Source organism: Chenopodium album, chromosome 19 (genome assembly GCF_948465745.1).
Source record: "Chenopodium album chromosome 19, dcCheAlbu1.1, whole genome shotgun sequence".
NCBI classification, from domain to species: Eukaryota; Viridiplantae; Streptophyta; class Magnoliopsida; order Caryophyllales; family Amaranthaceae; genus Chenopodium; species Chenopodium album.
This window is the reverse complement of record NC_137852.1, coordinates 7,073,676-7,092,180: the sequence shown is the minus strand read 5'-3', so window position 1 is coordinate 7,092,180 and position 18,505 is coordinate 7,073,676. Positions and strand designations below refer to the sequence as shown.

General features: G+C 35.1%; 3 protein-coding genes across 3 annotated transcripts; 1 reads left to right on the top strand and 2 right to left on the bottom strand.

The window, feature by feature from the left end:
* Nucleotides 1-1,173: 1,173 nt before the first annotated feature.
* LOC145594861 (exosome complex component RRP45B-like) lies at nucleotides 1,174-6,935 on the bottom strand. The gene is made up of 10 exons (XM_081651205.1): nucleotides 6,845-6,935; nucleotides 5,865-6,010; nucleotides 4,146-4,355; nucleotides 3,968-4,063; nucleotides 3,759-3,873; nucleotides 3,337-3,417; nucleotides 3,060-3,248; nucleotides 2,854-2,930; nucleotides 1,779-1,919; nucleotides 1,174-1,476 (listed from the first exon to the last, which is right to left on the bottom strand). The coding sequence occupies exons 2-9, from the start codon at nucleotides 5,999-6,001 to the stop codon at nucleotides 1,916-1,918; spliced, it is 909 nt and encodes a 302-aa protein (XP_081507331.1). The 5' UTR covers nucleotides 6,002-6,010; nucleotides 6,845-6,935; the 3' UTR covers nucleotides 1,174-1,476; nucleotides 1,779-1,915.
* Nucleotides 6,936-8,118: 1,183 nt separating this feature from the next.
* On the top strand, nucleotides 8,119-12,474 carry LOC145595639 (rhomboid-like protein 11, chloroplastic). Its single transcript, XM_081652056.1, has 7 exons — nucleotides 8,119-8,504; nucleotides 10,174-10,298; nucleotides 10,694-10,779; nucleotides 11,002-11,042; nucleotides 11,139-11,305; nucleotides 11,379-11,441; nucleotides 12,005-12,474. Exons 1-7 carry the CDS (start codon nucleotides 8,267-8,269, stop codon nucleotides 12,164-12,166), a joined length of 882 nt encoding a protein of 293 aa, XP_081508182.1. The 5' UTR covers nucleotides 8,119-8,266; the 3' UTR covers nucleotides 12,167-12,474.
* A 159-nt stretch (nucleotides 12,475-12,633) lies between these two features.
* Nucleotides 12,634-17,961, bottom strand: LOC145595638 (uncharacterized). The gene is made up of 4 exons (XM_081652054.1): nucleotides 17,804-17,961; nucleotides 16,336-16,519; nucleotides 14,175-15,065; nucleotides 12,634-13,899 (listed from the first exon to the last, which is right to left on the bottom strand). The coding sequence occupies exons 2-4, from the start codon at nucleotides 16,417-16,419 to the stop codon at nucleotides 13,009-13,011; spliced, it is 1,866 nt and encodes a 621-aa protein (XP_081508180.1). The 5' UTR covers nucleotides 16,420-16,519; nucleotides 17,804-17,961; the 3' UTR covers nucleotides 12,634-13,008.
* Between the last annotated feature and the right edge of the window lie 544 nt (nucleotides 17,962-18,505).

Below are 18,505 nucleotides of genomic sequence, written 5' to 3'. Positions count from 1 at the left end.
GAATGTAATTAGAGATATTAATGTTAAAATTGATATAATAATTAGTGGCATACATCATTACAATTGTGAAAATATAATAAATATCAAATAAAAAAAGCCAGAGGAAGTAGTTAGTAGAAGGGAAGATATAAGTTTAACATCTTGATAAAAAAAAAAAAAAGTTTATCCAGTGACATTTTCGTAAATAAATCAATAATTTTCAATTAAAATGAAAAATATTGATTTATTTTTGAAAATGTCATGATGCCTAGGGCATTTATTTTACTTTATTTACCGAAATCCCACTTGATTTCCTAAAAATAAAACAATCCCACTTGATAAACGTTTTTTTGTTTATGTTAAGTTAGGCTTTCTCGTGATTTTGATATATTTAATTACTAGTAGGAGAGATATTTAATACTAGTAGTCCTCAAAAAAGAAGAAAAAAATAATTTAATACTAGTAAAATAGTTGTGGAGGTGGATTTTTCTTATTTTTTATTTTTTTATTTTTTTTTAAAAGACGTGGAGGATTGGAGGTGGAATTAGTACAAGAGATAAAGTAATAAAATAGTAGTAATTTTTACCTAATTAAGGAAGTGTTGCAGTAATTTATGAAGGATCTTGTTAACGAGCGTCATGAGGTGTTAGATAACTAATGAATATATTGCTTAAAATAGTATTAAGTTATGAATGCATAACAAAATCACGCGTCATTCAATGTAATTAATGTTAATTTAATTTTAATATTTCCACTTTTAGTTCTCTAATCTAACGCTTCGAAAGAGCTTACTAGCTTTTGCCATTTAGAAAATAGACATAAATATAAGTGTTGCCCTTACTACAAAACGAAAAGATTAACAATATTAGACACCATCATGCATCATCGTTGGTGATTTTTTATAAGAACGATTTTGAACACATATAAAGATGGTATGGCTTTGTTGAAAATAAAAGAATTTGATTATTTTGATTATTTTAATCATTTTCATTTTTAAATTAATAAGAGAGAGGAATTAACAACTACAAAGTACTTGAGATAAATTTTTAAGGGAACAGTTATAGAGTAATACTTGTATGCAATCGAGATATATTTGTGTAAAATGAAGTATACAAACTACAAAGGATTGAAGTCCGTAGATTTTGAATAGGTGAATTTCAGTGACGTTTAAGAACACATTCAGGATGAATTTTCAAAACATACAATCCAAAAGAACAACAGTTTCAACAAGGGAAATTAACAAGATGATCAGTGGTTGTAAATTTGTAAATATAAACAGCGATAATTAGCTTGAAGGGAAGAAGCCCCCCAAAGCTGTAGCAGTTTTTGCAAAAACAAACTATTAACAAGTCAACTAGATAAACGGTTGAAAAAGAGAAGCCGGAAGGTTAACAAGAAGAAGGTTTACGTAGAAGTTCAAGCTTTCCTTCTAATAAAATGTATCAGACTCGCTAATGTCATATACAGTCCTATGTTGTAGGTGAGAAGTTGAGATGCCTGCAATAGAACAGCAGCAAAGGGTAAGATGGTAGGACAAAGGCGTATATACAGCAAAAACGCTAGTGTATACACAGAATAACAAATTTACATGGTTGATAGGCCATAGATAGGGTTGGGCTCTATTATTCCAAGATAGGAATTCTAGATCATGAAGAGCAGCTTGAAAAGCCATAAAAATTTGAATTCCAAATGCTACTATTTAGAATGAATTTGTCCATAAGTTCTTTAGGACATTATCTGAAGTCATGTGCTAACAAAATTTTTGCAATTAATCCTCCAGAGAATTAAAAGAAACCTACCGGTGAGAAAAAGAACCCGTCTATTTCCTCAATTTCCAGGGCAAAATTTGTCTCGCCAGAAAAATGACAGTGATGAAACTCCATATTCTTGTTGTGGTGTTTTTAAACAAATCGTCTGATGGATGTCTAGCATTAGTTTACCTGCAAAAGTTTTTCAAGAAATTAGAGACAGTGCATACGTAGAAAGTAATGTAGTGCAGATAAATTGGGGTCATGGAGACTAACAATCATGATAATGAACAAGGAAAATAAGCACTCAAAGAATACAGTATAGATAAGAGAAGCATTCAAATAACCTTAATATTTCTTTGGTTGTATGACTTGTATCTTTATAACGGAGAAAGATATACAATTACAGATCAGATTATAGGATATGACAATCAATCAATCAATCGAAGCCATAATCCCATAAGTGGGGTCGGCTAACATGAACCAAATTTGATTATTCCGTGTAGTCATCGACATAAATCTTCCTCCTCCATCTCTTACGGTCCAATACTTCATCCTCATGCAAATCCATATACCTCATATCCTTCCTAAATCCTTCCAACCAAGTCATTTTTGGTCTCCCTCTCCCTTGTTTAAGCCCTCCATGGTCCCACTCTTCCACTCTTCGAACCGGTCCATAGAGAGAAATGGAGAAAGACTAATCTCATATGACAAATGCATTACAAATTTAATAATTTCTTTCCCTGATTCCCTCATTGTTGGCAATTTGTTGCTCATCCTTGTCAACCCTTTTACCTCCTGTCTTCAGGCACTTATGAAAAGCATTTTGACAACTTACATATATTTTTCAGTAACTTGGTTTCAGGGAAATGAAACAACTCGCCATATGAAAGGTTTAAACACACACAGAAAGTAACACTGAACTCACTGCAGGGACTATCTGACATTCTGACTTGGAAAAATTAGTCTTAGATCATTGGCTCAGATAGAGGAAAGCACAAGCAGTTAAGCATGAAAACAGATGCAGGACTATCATATATAACTAGCTTTATCATCTCTTAGATGATGATAATCCAATTTTACATAATATCTGCTTCTACTTATAGCATATACTTTCGATGCTAACCTCTCAATTTGACCCCCTGCAGCAGATGGGTGGCGCTTGACCTTGCGATATGCTTTTTCTGTGTTGTATGATTCAACCTAAAAGTAAATTCGAATTTATATGGTTAGAAACTCCACCAAAAATGCCAGAACCACCACCACAACGACAGAAAATTCATAATAAAATTCCGATATAACATAATAACAAAGAATATAACTAGATCTTACAGCTTCCTTAATCTTGGTAGTTATATCAGCAGATTTGACCGAAGCAACCCGTAAGCACTGCATAACAACATTATGCATGACACCAACTCCACCACCCTTTTGAATGGCACAGATATCTCCATTTGTGTTTATCGTAACAGTCATTCTGCCTTTCATTATGGCCTCTTCAGAGTGAGTAGGATCTATCACCTGTATCAATTAAAATACATGAAATGTCCATCCTGATAGCAAAGGCTATCAATTCTCTAAAAGAGAAGCTGTTAATTTCATTTCTTACCACAACACTATCAGAAGTGAAGAAAGCAAATGTCACGGCTATAGGAAGATGGTGAACTATCAATGGAAGTGGCTCACGAACCTGCCAAAGTAAGGACAAGAATTTAAAATCATGAAATTTGTGGGAATGGCCTCTTGTAATTAACCAAAACCGACTTAACTACAGTAAATGGGTCAAGGAACTTTGTTTTTTAAGTGAACGGAGTCAATTTCCTTCAAAAAACTCTAGAAACAAGCCATTTATCACATGTATCAATAACGGCAGGAGCCTATTAGCTATAAGCATAATGCCATACAATTAGAACAGAACCTTACTTGGAACCATACAATTTAAGTGCTATAACCATAGACTTTGGCCAAATTTTGCACCTAAAAAAAAGACTTTAGCCAAAATGGTTCCAATTAAGAGAGAGATCAACCCACCTCAGGAGGATGCACGGTTAATTCTTGTCCATCTTCTCCCCCCAGAGTACACTCTGGCCTCCTGAATGTCAGAAGGGCTGCCAAAGCAGCAATATTTGCAGCATCAACAAGATTTCTGAGCCAATGAGAAACATAAGCTGTCATATGTAAAAATACCAAGACACAAGAAAATAGAGTTCTGTCTCATGAAAAGAAACATCACACCATACCCTCCATTATCTAGTATGTGAAGATCAATACGAATGGACCACACTAATTTGCCAGCAAGGACACAAAGTGATTCTGTATCAATTGCCCTGCTCTCCCTGAAAGAGCATTTCAGAGTCAATACAATTTCTGTACAAGCAATAAATGGTATGATCTAGAAGAATTGAAGTTAAAACAAACCTCAAACCGCGATCTATTATACGTCCCAATTCCACAGCAGATTCTCCAGGGCGTCCTGCCTCAAATGAGGAATCAGCCATAGGAGAAAACTCGGTATAAATAGCGAGTGATCCTTCATTTGGCCTGTCTTTAAAAGGTTGAACAAGCTGAGCAGTCACAAAACCCATGACATGAGTCTGGCCAAGCTGCACCTCAGAAGAACCATCTTCTCTGCAATTTAAAGAAAGTATGAGCAATTCTGATTTCTGAATCACCATATTATTAAGCAAAAGACATCAAACCAGAAGCAACTCATATATAACCAGAGTATGTCACATTATCAAACTAATTAATTCAATAATTCATGGCCATTATGTTCTGACCTGTAATGTTACAATACATAATTAAACTATAAAAACCATTAGTTACTGAAAAAAAACAATTACTCCGTACTTCATACACTGAGATCAAAATCTAGGGTTTATATCACTTTCAAAAATGAAATGCATCAGGAAAGAAAATACATCATGGCAACAGAAAACATATTTTGAATGCTCTTCTAGAGAAGAATAATTTGGAAATCCTATTTTCATGGATCTTATTGGCCACAGCTCATCATCAATATTTCCTAAACAGTTTTGTGCATAATCCATCTCCATTCAAGGTAGGATGGAAAACAAATTAAAAAATCAGGAATTTTCTGCAAACGAGGTCATATTGATGTACCTTCACAAAGTGATTTGAAGGGTAGGAGACACTAATGCAATAAGGCCCTAGACCCAAGATATAAGGTGAGATCACATGGGATACAACGCATGCCAAAATTCTTTCATATATCATAATGCATCAAACCACCCATTCAAATGAAGAGAACAGGAGGAGGAGTCTTGTGATTTAAATGTTAATAGAAGAGTTAAAGATAGAAAACATTAAGTCAGCAATCTGCAGTCCCCTGGGGTGCCTTGAGTTGACGGTGCACCAACAAAAAGTTACTTTACTTTGAGCTATGTAGGCAACCACTCGTTGCAGAACCTACATGCCAAATATTTAGTTATCAATCTCACCTGCATAGGTCAGCCTATCCAGTTGACAAAACTGTCTTTGTTTATCCCAACAACACATCAAACTTCAACTCCACCCTAAATGCTCGAGAAGGAAAAACCTTAAATCACCTTTTCCCCAATATATACACTACATCCAAAATGGCCTGCCTGCTCCTCCATTTTAGGACATCACATCATGCTAGGCGTGTGAAAGATAAGTCCTTTAACCTAATCGCATACATCTGCTTTCAATTTTCTTTTAAATATGTATCACACAAAAGAAAAAGTTCCAATCGAAGGCCTTTTAATAATAGTTCATCTCCTACTCTCCTAGTGTATATCTGGTAAGAGTGGTAACAACGAGCTCTTTGAACATCTCAAAAGACACTGCATAGGACATCTACTACGCAGTGATGTTAGTTATTGTTAAGTCCTGATACCTTGTGGTTCTAGCTGCCTAGTCATACTGGCACTTTATAAGGCTATTCTAGGACCTTGCATGCTATCAGTTCACTGCAATAAGAGTATGCTAAAACAGATAGAGAGGAAAGCCCATAGTGTCATGATTCTGACATTTTTCTATATGTGGAATCAGTTGTAGGGCTATATGTAATAAAGACATATTATCAATGCACATAAAACTTATAAAACGACATTCATAACAACACACAAGTATAAGAAAGAACAAATCTTTTACCGGCCAAACTTTATGGTTAAGCGACGGTAGTCAAAAGGGCGACGTCCATCAACTCTAAGATCCGAAAGCAATGCCGTTTCAATAAAATTCTTCTCATTCACAGTCATATTCCAACTATTGGCTAATCTTTGCTCCATTCTTTCACACTGTAAAACACCGCCAAACAGCAAACAAAATCAACCTACGAAATTATCTCTCTTGCAACAATTATGATGAACCCAGAAGAAAAAATCACCCCAAAAAAAAAAAAAAAAACAAACACAAGCATGAAAACATCAACTATATGATAGGATTTAGAGTGCCAACTAAACTTGCAATCAACCCACAACAACAATGAACAAAGCAACCAATCAACCAAGAACAAACATGAAGTAAATAAGCAAAGTAAAGGAGACGATGTCACCGTGGGAAAACCCGAGAACCGGGAGAAAAAACCCACATTGCACTATGAAGTAGTATTGATGATGAATGAAAATGAGATTACAAGCATGAACAGTATAATAGGCAATTGCTCCTCACAAAACCTCTCTTAAACCCTCAAATGTGTTTACCTAATAACAAGGTTTAATGGCAATATATATAGTCTAGGAATTAAGATACAATCCAAGGACTAAGAATAAAACACATCGCAATTAAGAAAGTTGAGCCGCAGAATACAGACCCCAGCAAACTCGACCTACCTGACCTCAGGAACAACCCCCCCAGTCAAAATTTCTAACAACAATTTCTTCACCATAACACCCACAAAGTCATAGTTAAAATGCAGTACATAAACCCCAAAAAGATCAAATTTTTACAAACAAATTCCACACAATATTATAGATGAGATGATAGGATGCTACAATATACAAGTATAAGAATTTCAACTATACTGCAACATTGAATTAAAGTTTTAAATTTCAAAGAGTAAACTTTAGTAATCATGTTAATACTCAAAGACAAGATGCAGAGTAGATAGTGAAGGGAGAAAAAAGTAATACCAGGCGCACAACGTAGGCGACGGCGACGGCGACGGCGGCGGGAGCAGAATTGAGTTCACCAACGAGAGAATGTGTGCCTATTTGAGTTGGGGTTCACTCGACCAGTCAGAATTGCTTCTTGAAATACTCCTTATTTTTATGTCCCAAACTCCCCAAAATACCCCTTTATCAGTATAAACACATAAGTCAACAATTAACATAATTGATTAGGGCATGAGGGATGATGATTAGATGAATCAAATTTACATATGGGTGAGTTTATCTGAGGTGTTTTGAAAGAAGGATTGTCAATGGACTAGTGTGATAGAAATCCAATTTAAGTTATTTTTTCTGTGTTTTATCGTATCGTGTTGTGTCGTGTCGTGCTTTTCCAACAAAAAAATGTAGTTCAAGTTTAATTTAGTTAAGTTTCATATTGTACTAGTTACATGCCTGTACTGATGTCGTGCCTCTGATCTTCTTATACTAAAGCTATTTTAGGGTTTTCCACTCATGTAAAATTGACAATAAAGATATTCAAATTTGCAATCACATTATAATCTATTTACAAGAACTTTGCTTAAACTAATAATTACTCCGTACTTTGTAATATTTTTTTCCAATTAATTGAGTAAAGGTTAAAAAAAGAAAATTTTATTAAGACATCATCCACCTCATCATGTTTAAGATAAGGGAAGGTTTTAGTAAGACAAAATTTATTTCAATTAACCTTGTTTAATTTAGCGAACAAGAAACCTTAAGAAGGGGGGGGGGGGGTTGAGAGGTCATTGTATCATGATGCACCATGCACATTAGTCGGATTTTAGTCACTTGTATTATACATAATTTTACTTTGATAAACTAACAATTACTCGAGTACTTCTATTTTAACAACAAAACAATAACACTATAATCTAATTTGTTTAGCGTTTGCAAAGTACATATCCAAAATTAGAACAGTAATGAACAAATGATTAAATCAAAAAATTTTGTTCTTAAAGGTATTTGTTGCAATACTTGTGGATACTAAAACTCTTCAAGTTTTCTAAAATTTTACATTGCCAAAAGAGTTCCAAGATTTTTCAAGAAAACCAGAAAAATGCTCTTAACATGTTCAATTAATCAAGAAAACTGGACAAATTTTAGGAGCACTTGACATTTATGTATTGATTTATGAACCTATATCATTCAAGAACATTCCAATTAATAATCATAAAAAGTAGCTATCATCATAATCATCACTAACAATTAACAACGCATTTAGAGTATCAAATGCTCCTTTACATGTATCTCTTAATTTTTTGAATCACATCTATATCATTATATTATATGCCTCTTGTTCACCCAAAAACTAGCTAGCAAGCCTAGCATAGGAGATGCCAATATTGTGACAATAATCAAGTAGCTCAACCAAGCAAAGGCTATACAGTGAGAGAGAAGAAAATGGCGCAATTCCTTGCATTAAGGCCATCTTCTTCTACAAATGGGATGTTCATACCTATTTTTCGTCCTCAATTCAACCCAAAATTCCATGTCTTTGGCGCCATTTCTCTCTCCAATTTTCACAGAAAACCAACACTTTCAACTCCCAATTATGTTTCCACTTCTCGCTCTTCTCCTTTTGCTTATCCTCTCCACCCCACTTCTGGGTTTCGCCTTTTTTGCAAATTCAGTGATTCTGGTACCCTTTCTTTCTCTTCTCTAACAGTAATTGAGAGTGTTCTTATTTTTATATAAATGATTACATATATTGATGGGGTGATATAATTTGACTTGTTTATTTTGTTTGGATTTAATTGATTGAGTTTTCTATGATTCTAATTCTTAAATTGCCCTTATTTTGATGTTAATATGTTTTTAGTTAATTCAAGCAAGAAAATTTTAGCTAATTTCTTGATAATTTGTGTGCAAAGTTTTTATTAAATTTTTTCTGGGAATTTGTTGTTTAGGAAGTATGAATTTTATGCTTGTCATGTAATCAAATTGAAATTTTGGGGTGAATTTAGAAGCTTTACGCCATTTACTGTGGAGCAATGATAACATGTGGTTGTTAAGAGGTTATGTTGTTATCTATGTGGCTAGCTTTAGCTGGAATTGTTTCATTTATGCTGTGTGTTGCTTATCTACATAAGAATCAGATTGAGAATATTTAGGTTCTTTAATTGAAGCTTAAGAGATTGTAAGTGGAGTTGTGTGATAATTCACTGTGTCAGTTACACGTACATTCGGGTTTATATCAGATTCCTTGCTCTCAAGAAGACTTGTTTATGGAGTTAAATCAATGGATAATGAGCGTGTATATGTTGAGTTAAACTTTTGAACACGTGCTTCTTGTTTGATGACATTAATGGATGCATGTGACTGATAGGATAGGTTTATTTGGCTTTACAAAATGCTGTGAGAAATTTAAGCTTAGTGGGTTTTGTTTAGAGTACTAGTGTGGATTGCTGTATTTTACACTCCTTTCTTATTGAGTGGAGGAGTTCAAACTTCTGGAGGATGATAATATATTTATAGAAGATGATTGTAAGCTGAATTGTTGTATCTGGTTCAGTTGTAGAGAATAACGGGTAAGGGTTCCAAGGTGTGGTTTTGTGACTTTTGTCTATTCTGCAAACTAACAAACCTGAATTCGAATTTAGTTTTGGAGAGAAAATGAGGCTGATGTTATCTTGTGGAATTCCAATTGTAACTTTGTATCAAGATGAAGATTCGTAGATTTTGTTGGGACTTGGGATTAAGGGTTATGACTAGGAAGATGATATGCTTTCAATAGCTGGTTTAGCATTTTGAGGGAGTGAGTGTCCTTTCGTAGAGGAATTATAAAAGCTGTGTTATTCTTAATATGATCATGATATCTCTCACAAATCAGAATAAATCTGTAAGCTTGGAAGACAGACAGTGATATCTCTTAATTTAATGAAAATGGCAATGTCACAAGTAGGCTACAAGTTAGGGACTTGGGGAGCTTGCCTTGTAAAAACAGAGGCAAGTGAGAAGGATGCATGAGTATCAAATTGTTTACTAGTTCCCAGAAAATCAAAGAAGGGTTGCTCATTAATTATATGAATTGATTCCTTGACCAGTACAGACGAAAGAAAAATGTTGTACTTTAGCTTTAAGGTTTAAGATGAATTGCTTTGACTGAGATCAATATTTAGATTTGCTTGACAATTGTGGTGTGCCTGTCATATGCACTGCTTTAATCTCATCAAGCATTTAATTTCTTTTTACTATTATTCTCAAGTAATTTTTATTTAATCAGCTTTATCTTTTTTGCAACCTCCAGACAAGCTTTATAGATATCAAAGTGGGTACTTTTGTAAGCAGTATTTTAAATTTTTTTACAGACTCTATGTCACAGCTAGAGCTTGGGAAACAATATGGGAGACGCAAACCAGAGAAGAGTGTTAACGCAATATTCTGGATTATTCTTCTTAACCTTGCTATATATGTGGCAGATCATATGTTTCTGGTACTGAATTTATCACTTCTTTTGGTTAAGAACTTAAGATACTAATTATCACTTCTTTTGGTTAATATACTAATTAAGTAATTATATAATTTCAAAAAGTATGAAAATACCTTAGCAAACTTTGCATTTTATCATGCAAATTTGGTGAGGAGAGACATGAAACTTAACTGTTTGTGTCAATAGTATAACTTGAAGCTATTGATTCCCCTAATTATACTTATTATGGGAAAATTCCCTATCAGAAACCCTACTGCAGTGCTAATTATCTTATAAACTGATATACTATGTATATTTGTTCACCATGAGGGAGTTGCTTTTCTTTCTTTGCTATTGTAGAGTTGTTGCTTCAGGTAGCTCAGCTATCACCTGGTTTTACCTTCTTATTAATCTGTTAGGTTCGAGACATCAAAGCCCTATACTTGTTCCACAATCGACCTGCTTGGTATCAGTTTGTGACAGCTGCATTTTGTCATGCAAATTGGTAAGGTTCCAAAACTATTATGCACTAACGAGTACTTGATTGAGTAGAATGCAGCGTATAGAACTTATTGCATATTTAGGAGAGAGCCTCAATTGTATGCTACATCTAAAGTCCTGTTCTCCCAACAATTAAAAAAATAGTGTTTGGCCTCAGCAATAGTGCAAAACCCGCGTCCTGGTCTTGTCTTTCAACTAATCTTAGCTGCTGTTCTGTCATCTGCAGGAACCATCTTTCTAGCAATCTATTCTTTCTTTACATTTTCGGTAAGACAACTGGATTCTGTTGAATTTTGTATGTGGTCTGAATGCCTCGTTCTTGCACAATCTGAAAATCGGAGTGGCTTTCCACTATATATGTAGGGAAGCTCGTGGAAGAGGAAGAAGGTAGCTTTGCGTTGTGGCTTTCTTATATTCTAACAGGTGCTGGTGCAAACCTTGTTTCTTGGTTGGTTCTCCCAAGAAATGCAGTTTCTGTCGGAGCCTCTGGTGCCGTTTTCGGTTTGTTTGCAATAAGCGTTCTTGTGAAGGTAATATTGAGGTTGAGAATGTATATATCGCAGGCCATGTCACGCTGTGCCTGACTTTCCTAGCTGCTTGCAGATGTCATTGGATTGGAGAAAGATTCTTGAAGTACTCATATTGGGCCAATTTGTGATAGAGAAAGTGAGTATTCCTCCAATTCCCCTCCAAGTTTATAACAGTATCAACTATCAAGTATCTTGTATAACTCAGTTAAATAAGACAACTTTATACCTATCATTAGGAAAAAAGAGTTTCAACTATTACCTGTTTAACATGTCATGTTACACATAAAAGATTCTCTCTTCATAACTGTGAATGTTGTAAGCCTAATAATTCGACATGCTTACTGTGGCTCTGAACCCTTGGTCTCTTTGTAAAGACAACAACTGTCACTGATTATTGTACTTCAACCACCAAATGGTTTTCAATTATTTTATGCTTTCATTGAGTGTGACCTATATAGTGACTGTTTGTATGTGACCTCCCTGCTTTACAAAATCTTTGCTTTGGAAGAACAGTGATAGTGCATTTAAAGATGACAAGCTAATATATGGTTATTGGGAAAATTTTAAGGGTCTCTGATGGTATACCAAACCTTTGGCTGCCTATATTTTTGTTTTTTCTCTCTTAATTTTGCACCTTGTCGGGGCTCTATAAAATGCTATCCAAACATAAATTTTCTATTCATCCTCTTATCATGTTAGGTGATGGAAGCAGCTCAAGCATCAACTGGTTTGTCGAATGGCTTTGTTGGAACCTACTCGTTACAGAATGTCAACCACATTGCACATCTATCAGGTGCTTTGGTTGGAGTACTTTTGGTTTGGTTACTTAGTAGGGTTCCATCTGATCCATCAGAAGGATAGCTTGAGAAGCCTGACAAGAGCAGATAAATAACATGACCTACTGTAATGCAAAGGAAGCCACTTAAAGAGTTGACGCATAGCTGCTCTTTCGATATCCTTCCCTAATTGCTTATGAGCAGTATGTACTGAGGGTAGATTAAAACGAAAGTTGCAGCAGAAAAACAAACAAACAAAGAGACAGACCTATTTAACTATTTATAAGTTGTGCATAACAGTTCTGAGCAAGCCTAGGTTTGCATATGTAGAGACCTCTTTGAGCTGTATACCAAATTGATGAATGAAGTTATACAAAGTATAATTTTCTGAAAGTATGACTTCTCTTTTTATTTGAACGTAGAGACCTCTTTGAGCTGTAAAATTGATGAATGATTATACAAAGTATAATTTTCTGAAAGTATGCCTTCTCTTTTTATTTGAACTTCTTTGAACTACTTGCTTCCATAATATGTGGAAAGTGGTGGCAGAAATACAATAAAATCTTTTGCCTGTATCTCATATATTTCTGTCATAACAATGACCAAAATACAGGTATGTACGAAGCTCTCTGCGTGGGTTTAATATACAAGCAGTGGGAAAATAGAGTATTTGAGACTAAAAATAATACTTCTCTGAAGTAATCAGTACTTTCATGACATTAGCAAAATGCCCTTACAGTTTTTTTTGCTTTCTGTACAACCGAAATTTGTACCGAACTAAGCAATTCAATATGCTCAGTAAGCTACAACATTAGTGGAACTGGGCAACTGGCTGAACAGGGAGACTTTAGTATCTACAACATTAAATGGGTGTCAAATGAGTATTCACCCCTGTAACATTCCAAGACGTGAAACACCCAAATTCTCTCAGTTCAAGAAAACCAATGTACATGAGAGAGCAAGGTGGCTGTACAAACTTGGCTGCCCATGAGATTGCTTCCGACAAATGATGGGTGGTCTGGTCCCAAATCGACAAGCTTGAGCAGCATTAATGGACTTAGCAGCATTATTCCAGGGAGATTCTGATGCATCTCTTAGTACCAATCGGCTTTTAATGGTACTAGGGCCAGACCCTTTAGAATCACCAATAGCTCCGTTGGTTGTCAACAACATGTCAGAATACGATGAGTTAGACAGTTGTTTCTCATATACATCTTCTGAACTTACAACTGGCAGCTCCTCCATGTTATTTCTTTGATCAGTCAATACCTGGTTTCTTGCAGAAACAAGAACTCTACCCACTTCTTTAGCTACACCAGCAGCTTGCCAAGCTTCAGCAATGAGTGTGAAGGTGCTTTCTTCAGGCTGGACACCGAATTCTTCCATCATCTGAAGCATTTCTTCAGATTTCCACGGTTGCTTTGCCTCCCCATATCCCCAAATTAGTGTTTCAAAGGTTTTTAGATTTGGTGATACCCCATAATCACACATATTCTTGAAGATTTTGTTAGCACATTCCATATTTCCTATACTGCACCAACCATTGATTACAGTTGTGAACATCACAACATTAGGACGGAGACCCATATTTATCATATGGTTTAGTATTTCCTCGGCCTTCTCAGGTTCTCTTGCACGTGTATAGCCTTTAGCAAGAATGCTATATGCATGAGCATCAGGTTTGATTCCAGATTTAACCATATGATCAAATATTTCTTGGCACTTGTCCATAAAACCTGCAGCACTCCATGCGTTCATGATCGTGCTACATGTAATCACATCTGGTTTCAGTCCATATTCTTCCATTAATCTCAAAACCTGTTCAAGATGCTGCACATGATTAATTTTATATCGTAACAGTGGTTCACAAGAAAGAACAAAGGTAAACATATAGTATTGAGTATCAAATCACAAAAGATAAATTGTGTAATGACAGACATGAAATAACAAGCACCCAATAGTATACTGAAAAGAACATGGGATATAGACCAATTCAATGGTTCTTATTACGAAGTATAACAAAATCAGTTTGTCTGCACAAAGACTAATCTTGTAATATACCGAAGGCAGAGTAGAGAAATGTGAAAACTCACCTCATCAACCCCCTCACGGTCTGTATTGTCCAGAAAGCCTTTGATCAAAGAATTAAAAATGACAAGATAGGGGCGCCCTTTAAGTCCTTTCATCTCATTAACAAATCTTATAGCATCCCTCAGCTTACCTTCTTTACAATATCCACTGGCTATGATACAGCTAGTTCTTTCATTCAATTGTACATTGTTGCTTAGCATCTCCAATATCATCTCCTCTGCCAGCTTAGTTTCGCCATTCTGAACATAAGCTGTTGCTAGAGTGTTGTAGGTAACAGTATCTGGTTTCAGGCCAGAAGCCATCATTTTGCGGACTACATTCCATGCCTGTGTAATATTTCCCTTACTACACCAAGCCCTAACCAACACATTGTATGACCTTAGATTGGGTTTTGCCATTCCGTTTATGGACATCTGTTCAAGCAATTTCATTGATTCTTCTGGGTGACCAGCAATGCCAAACCCTTTAATCAATGTGTTGTAGGTGCTGGTACTAGGTCTGTATCCATTATCTTTCATTTTCAGAAAAGCTTTCATAGCTTCCTCCATATTACCTGATTCTGCAAATGCATTTATAACAGCATTGAAAAACACAGAATCAGGATTCATCCCATTTTTATCAACCTGGGAGATGATTGGGTGTATGAATTCAAAGCGTTTCAGAATGGTCAAAACAGCTAACAGAGTAGTGTATGTTATCAGTGATGGAATATGTCCATCTTCAATTAACTGCTCAAACATTGACAGGGCATCTTCAGCCTTTCCTTTTTCTAGCAAAATGTTCATCATCTTTGTTTTACTACGGACTATTTTGCAACTAGTTTTTTTCAAACATGAGGCACAACAAACTGATTCTGGATCTGGGTGTAGCTGCATAACATCTATTTTTTGTCCCTGAAACAAGCACGTCATAATATAGTTAGACTGACAAATTACTACAATCTCAACACGTTTAAGACATCAATGTGTATAAATTTGTATTCAGGGTGTTTGGTGAACACTAGATTAGAGGTCATTAGAAGAAAAAGGGCAAATAATATTCCAAATAGTAGTTTTGACTGTTCTTACTTGGTGTTGTTTTATAAATAGTACCCCCTCTGTCCTAAAATACTTTTCCTGTTAGCTTTTAGCCTGTGCCCTGTAGAGAGCAGGATAAATCGGTCTTAAGATTCACCATTGGCTTCTGGAAATTAGGAGATTAGTGTTATAGATAACTATCAGGGATAACGAAAGTTTCTGGTAAGCTGGGAGGCTTTCTAGGAGTTAGAAGCCTTCATCCCAACTTAATTCAAGAACTTCATTAGTGGCGTTCCAATGTCATCTGGGATAATGAAAGTTTCTGGTAAGCTGGGAGGCTTTCTAGGAGTTAGAAGCCTTCATGCCAACTTAATTCAAGAACTTCATTAGTGGCGTTCTAATGTCATCTTGGAATGACAGCATTAACAATCCAACTAAACTTGGCCCCAATTTTCTCGAATTCTCTACCGACTCCTAAAAAGCTGTCACAAGTGCTAGTTACATAACCTTTCAAACGGGTGTTACCAACTTCCAAGGCTAATTCGGGCTCATATCAAATAAGGCTAAATGGCCATTGAAGTAGCTGTGTTGTTAAGTTCATTAATTCCAGCAATTAACAAGCCATATAGTATCATTAACAAATTCTTGGTCTATAAGTTTATAAAACTGCCATATAATAAGTATGGATGCCGTGACCTTTCATTGGCTGACTAGCTCCCAGAGATGACCTAAAAGAAGGGGTGAACAGGATATGAAATCTTCAGATCTCCATAATCAAATTTAACAGGATAGGGATGAGGGGAGGAAAAGTATACATAGGAGTGACTTGTGAAGATAACCCCATCTTGGTCTCATCCTTATTGGACTAAAGCCCAGATATTGTTGTCAATGGGTTCAAAGGCTTTCTATTCCAAGTAAGGCACATTGTATTGCAGAATGCATCATAGGTACGAATGTGCTGCTTATAAATTTTTGTACACTACTGAAATGTCAAACACGGAAATACTTCTAGCCAGAATTACTGTGTGACTAAGCAAAGAGGTATTGTTGCATTCAAGATATGTTAGAATTTCCTCTAGTGGCTTGGGTAAAGACTAAAGAGTGAGTCTTAACAAAGAACATAAGTCTATCAGTTTAAACACTTTACCTTTGCTGGTATTGGTTGAACCATTTCTCTCTTTGTGACAGAAGCGCCTTCAGGGGGCTTGAGCAGAGCATAGAAATGAGCCATATCTTCCACAAGTATACTATCTCAGATATCAAACTATATTTCCAGATAGCTTGTTACTTTACACACGCCCCAGGTTCATAACTCCATCAGGCTTTTTTCCCTAAGAAACATGCAAATACCAGAAATATCAAGAATTGAAACAATCACTGATCAACACCATAGTGTTCATTTCACATCCCATTTTTACTTGGACAGAAAGAAAGAATCAACTTCATAGTGGAATTCAGTTAACTGCTGATAATGGAGGTGATTGTGAAACAAATTAACATCAAAGAGTTTTATAACACAGAGGACTAAAGCAATTTTTTTTTTTTTTTATATCAAATACGAAGTATGAGTAATTCTAACAATACCGGTGACTACATTATAATACACAGTCATTGATATATAAGATAATCCCCAATTGTAGATAAAAAAAGGTTTTGCTAAGATTAAGAACTATACCCCAAATAAACCTAACTAGTTAAAAGATTTTTTAAAAAAGGAATATATGAAGAATACATATGATTTACCGATACAATACTTGTATGCAGAACACACTTCCTTTCCAACTCCTGCCCCCAAAAAATGCTAAGATGATCAGGCTGGCAGGGGCATCCGAGAAAAAGCAGACAAAAAGAGTCTCGTACGATGAAGATCCACTACTAAAACCCTAGACCAGACACAATCATATGTACTAAAACCAATATTGGGCTACAGGATTGTCTTGATCAGCAAATTTATTATCCTACAAGCTTTAATCAATAACATTCTTCCCTTCCTAACCCGATTTCTCTCTCATCTCACCGCGCTCAGCAATTAGGAACATCAAGAAGACAGTTAATTTAGCCAAACCTCACATCTAAAAGATCTAAAAAGTCTTTTAAGTCTACAGCTTAACATCATTTAGCCCTTTTCCTGTTCTCATTCTAAATAATATTGTTGATACTTGATTCTCAAAAGAAATACTTGTAGCATATTTCAAAAGCACACATAAAAGATCATAGGCGAAAACATAAATTCCAGAAAAACAGGTCAAATTAATTTGTTTATAGCTGTTTTCCTCTTTCCGAAATTCATCATGAAAAGATCCATCATACTTAAATCAGCCAATTTTATCCAATTGTCTCAGAATATCAAGAAATGTATAAACAATTTAAGCAAAATCCCATAAATTACCCCCATACAAATCAGCATCACACATAATGTAGACCAAAACCAACTTCCAAAGTTCCAATATTTTTGAAAACCCATAAACTAAAAGACAATCTTACACCATAAAACCCACAAAAATTCGATTAAAAACTTGAATAAATTCAACCCATCTCAAAAAACAAACCAAAACCCAGAAATAAATGAACAAAATTGTTAAACGAAGAAAGAAAAAAGGGCAGAAATATAGTACCTGATGAATGATGATGAAAGTGTTCTTGCTTAGAATTAATTGCAAGAAAAGAGAAAGGAGGAGATGATTAAAATGAGCAGAATAAATGGAGTTTTGAGAAGATTAGTGACGTGTGGGTAGTGGGATGTTACTATCCACACACACTGTTACAAGGGATTCGGAGATATATTGGAGTTACAAATTCTTAAATGGACCTGGTTCACACTAATTTATTGTGGACCACTAACATTAGAGAAACTATGGTTGTTTTATTAATACAAAAAAAAGTCACTATAATAAAATAAAGGTCACTATGTTGAAAATAAAAGTCATTTTGGTAATATATAGGCTATAAGAGGTTAATTTTTTTAATAAAATATTTTATAAGGTCAATATTAATAATAAAAGTCACTATGTTAAAATAAGGGTCATAACGTCGTACTTCGAGTTCACAATTGTATTAAACATTATGCAACTTTTAATAAAGGTTACTATGTTAAAAATAAGGTTACTATGTTAAAAAAAAAGGTCACTATGTTCAATTTAATGTCAGTTGCGTGTGTATAAATAACCTCGGGTCCACAATAATATTATTGTGAACCAGGTCCACGCAAGTATTTCTGTATTGGAGTTTGGATAATTAGAAATTCTCCAAGTTCTTAGCCTTCACACAATTTGTCTCATGAAAGTGATGGTTTGTGTTATGTGGCTCAATCGCATAGA

Bases quoted from the DNA above. Each gene is read 5' to 3' on its own strand.
- LOC145595639 (XM_081652056.1), top strand. From the start codon at position 8,267: ATGGCGCAATTCCTTGCATTAAGGCCATCTTCTTCTACAAATGGGATG. The intron at 11,043-11,138 runs GTAAGACAACTG...CTATATATGTAG, and splicing joins ATTCTTTCTTTACATTTTCG to GGAAGCTCGTGGAAGAGGAA. The intron at 11,442-12,004 runs GTGAGTATTCCT...TTATCATGTTAG, and splicing joins GCCAATTTGTGATAGAGAAA to GTGATGGAAGCAGCTCAAGC.
- LOC145594861 (XM_081651205.1), bottom strand. From the start codon at position 6,001: ATGGAGCAAAGATTAGCCAATAGTTGGAATATGACTGTGAATGAGAAG. The intron at 4,356-5,864 runs GTAAAAGATTTG...TTTAAATTGCAG, and splicing joins TTAACCATAAAGTTTGGCCG to AGAAGATGGTTCTTCTGAGG. The intron at 3,874-3,967 runs GTATGGTGTGAT...TCATTGGCTCAG, and splicing joins CACATACTAGATAATGGAGG to AAATCTTGTTGATGCTGCAA.
- LOC145595638 (XM_081652054.1), bottom strand. From the start codon at position 16,419: ATGGCTCATTTCTATGCTCTGCTCAAGCCCCCTGAAGGCGCTTCTGTC. The intron at 15,066-16,335 runs GTAAAGTGTTTA...TGCTTGTTTCAG, and splicing joins TTCAACCAATACCAGCAAAG to GGACAAAAAATAGATGTTAT. The intron at 13,900-14,174 runs GTGAGTTTTCAC...CATCTTGAACAG, and splicing joins ACCGTGAGGGGGTTGATGAG to GTTTTGAGATTAATGGAAGA.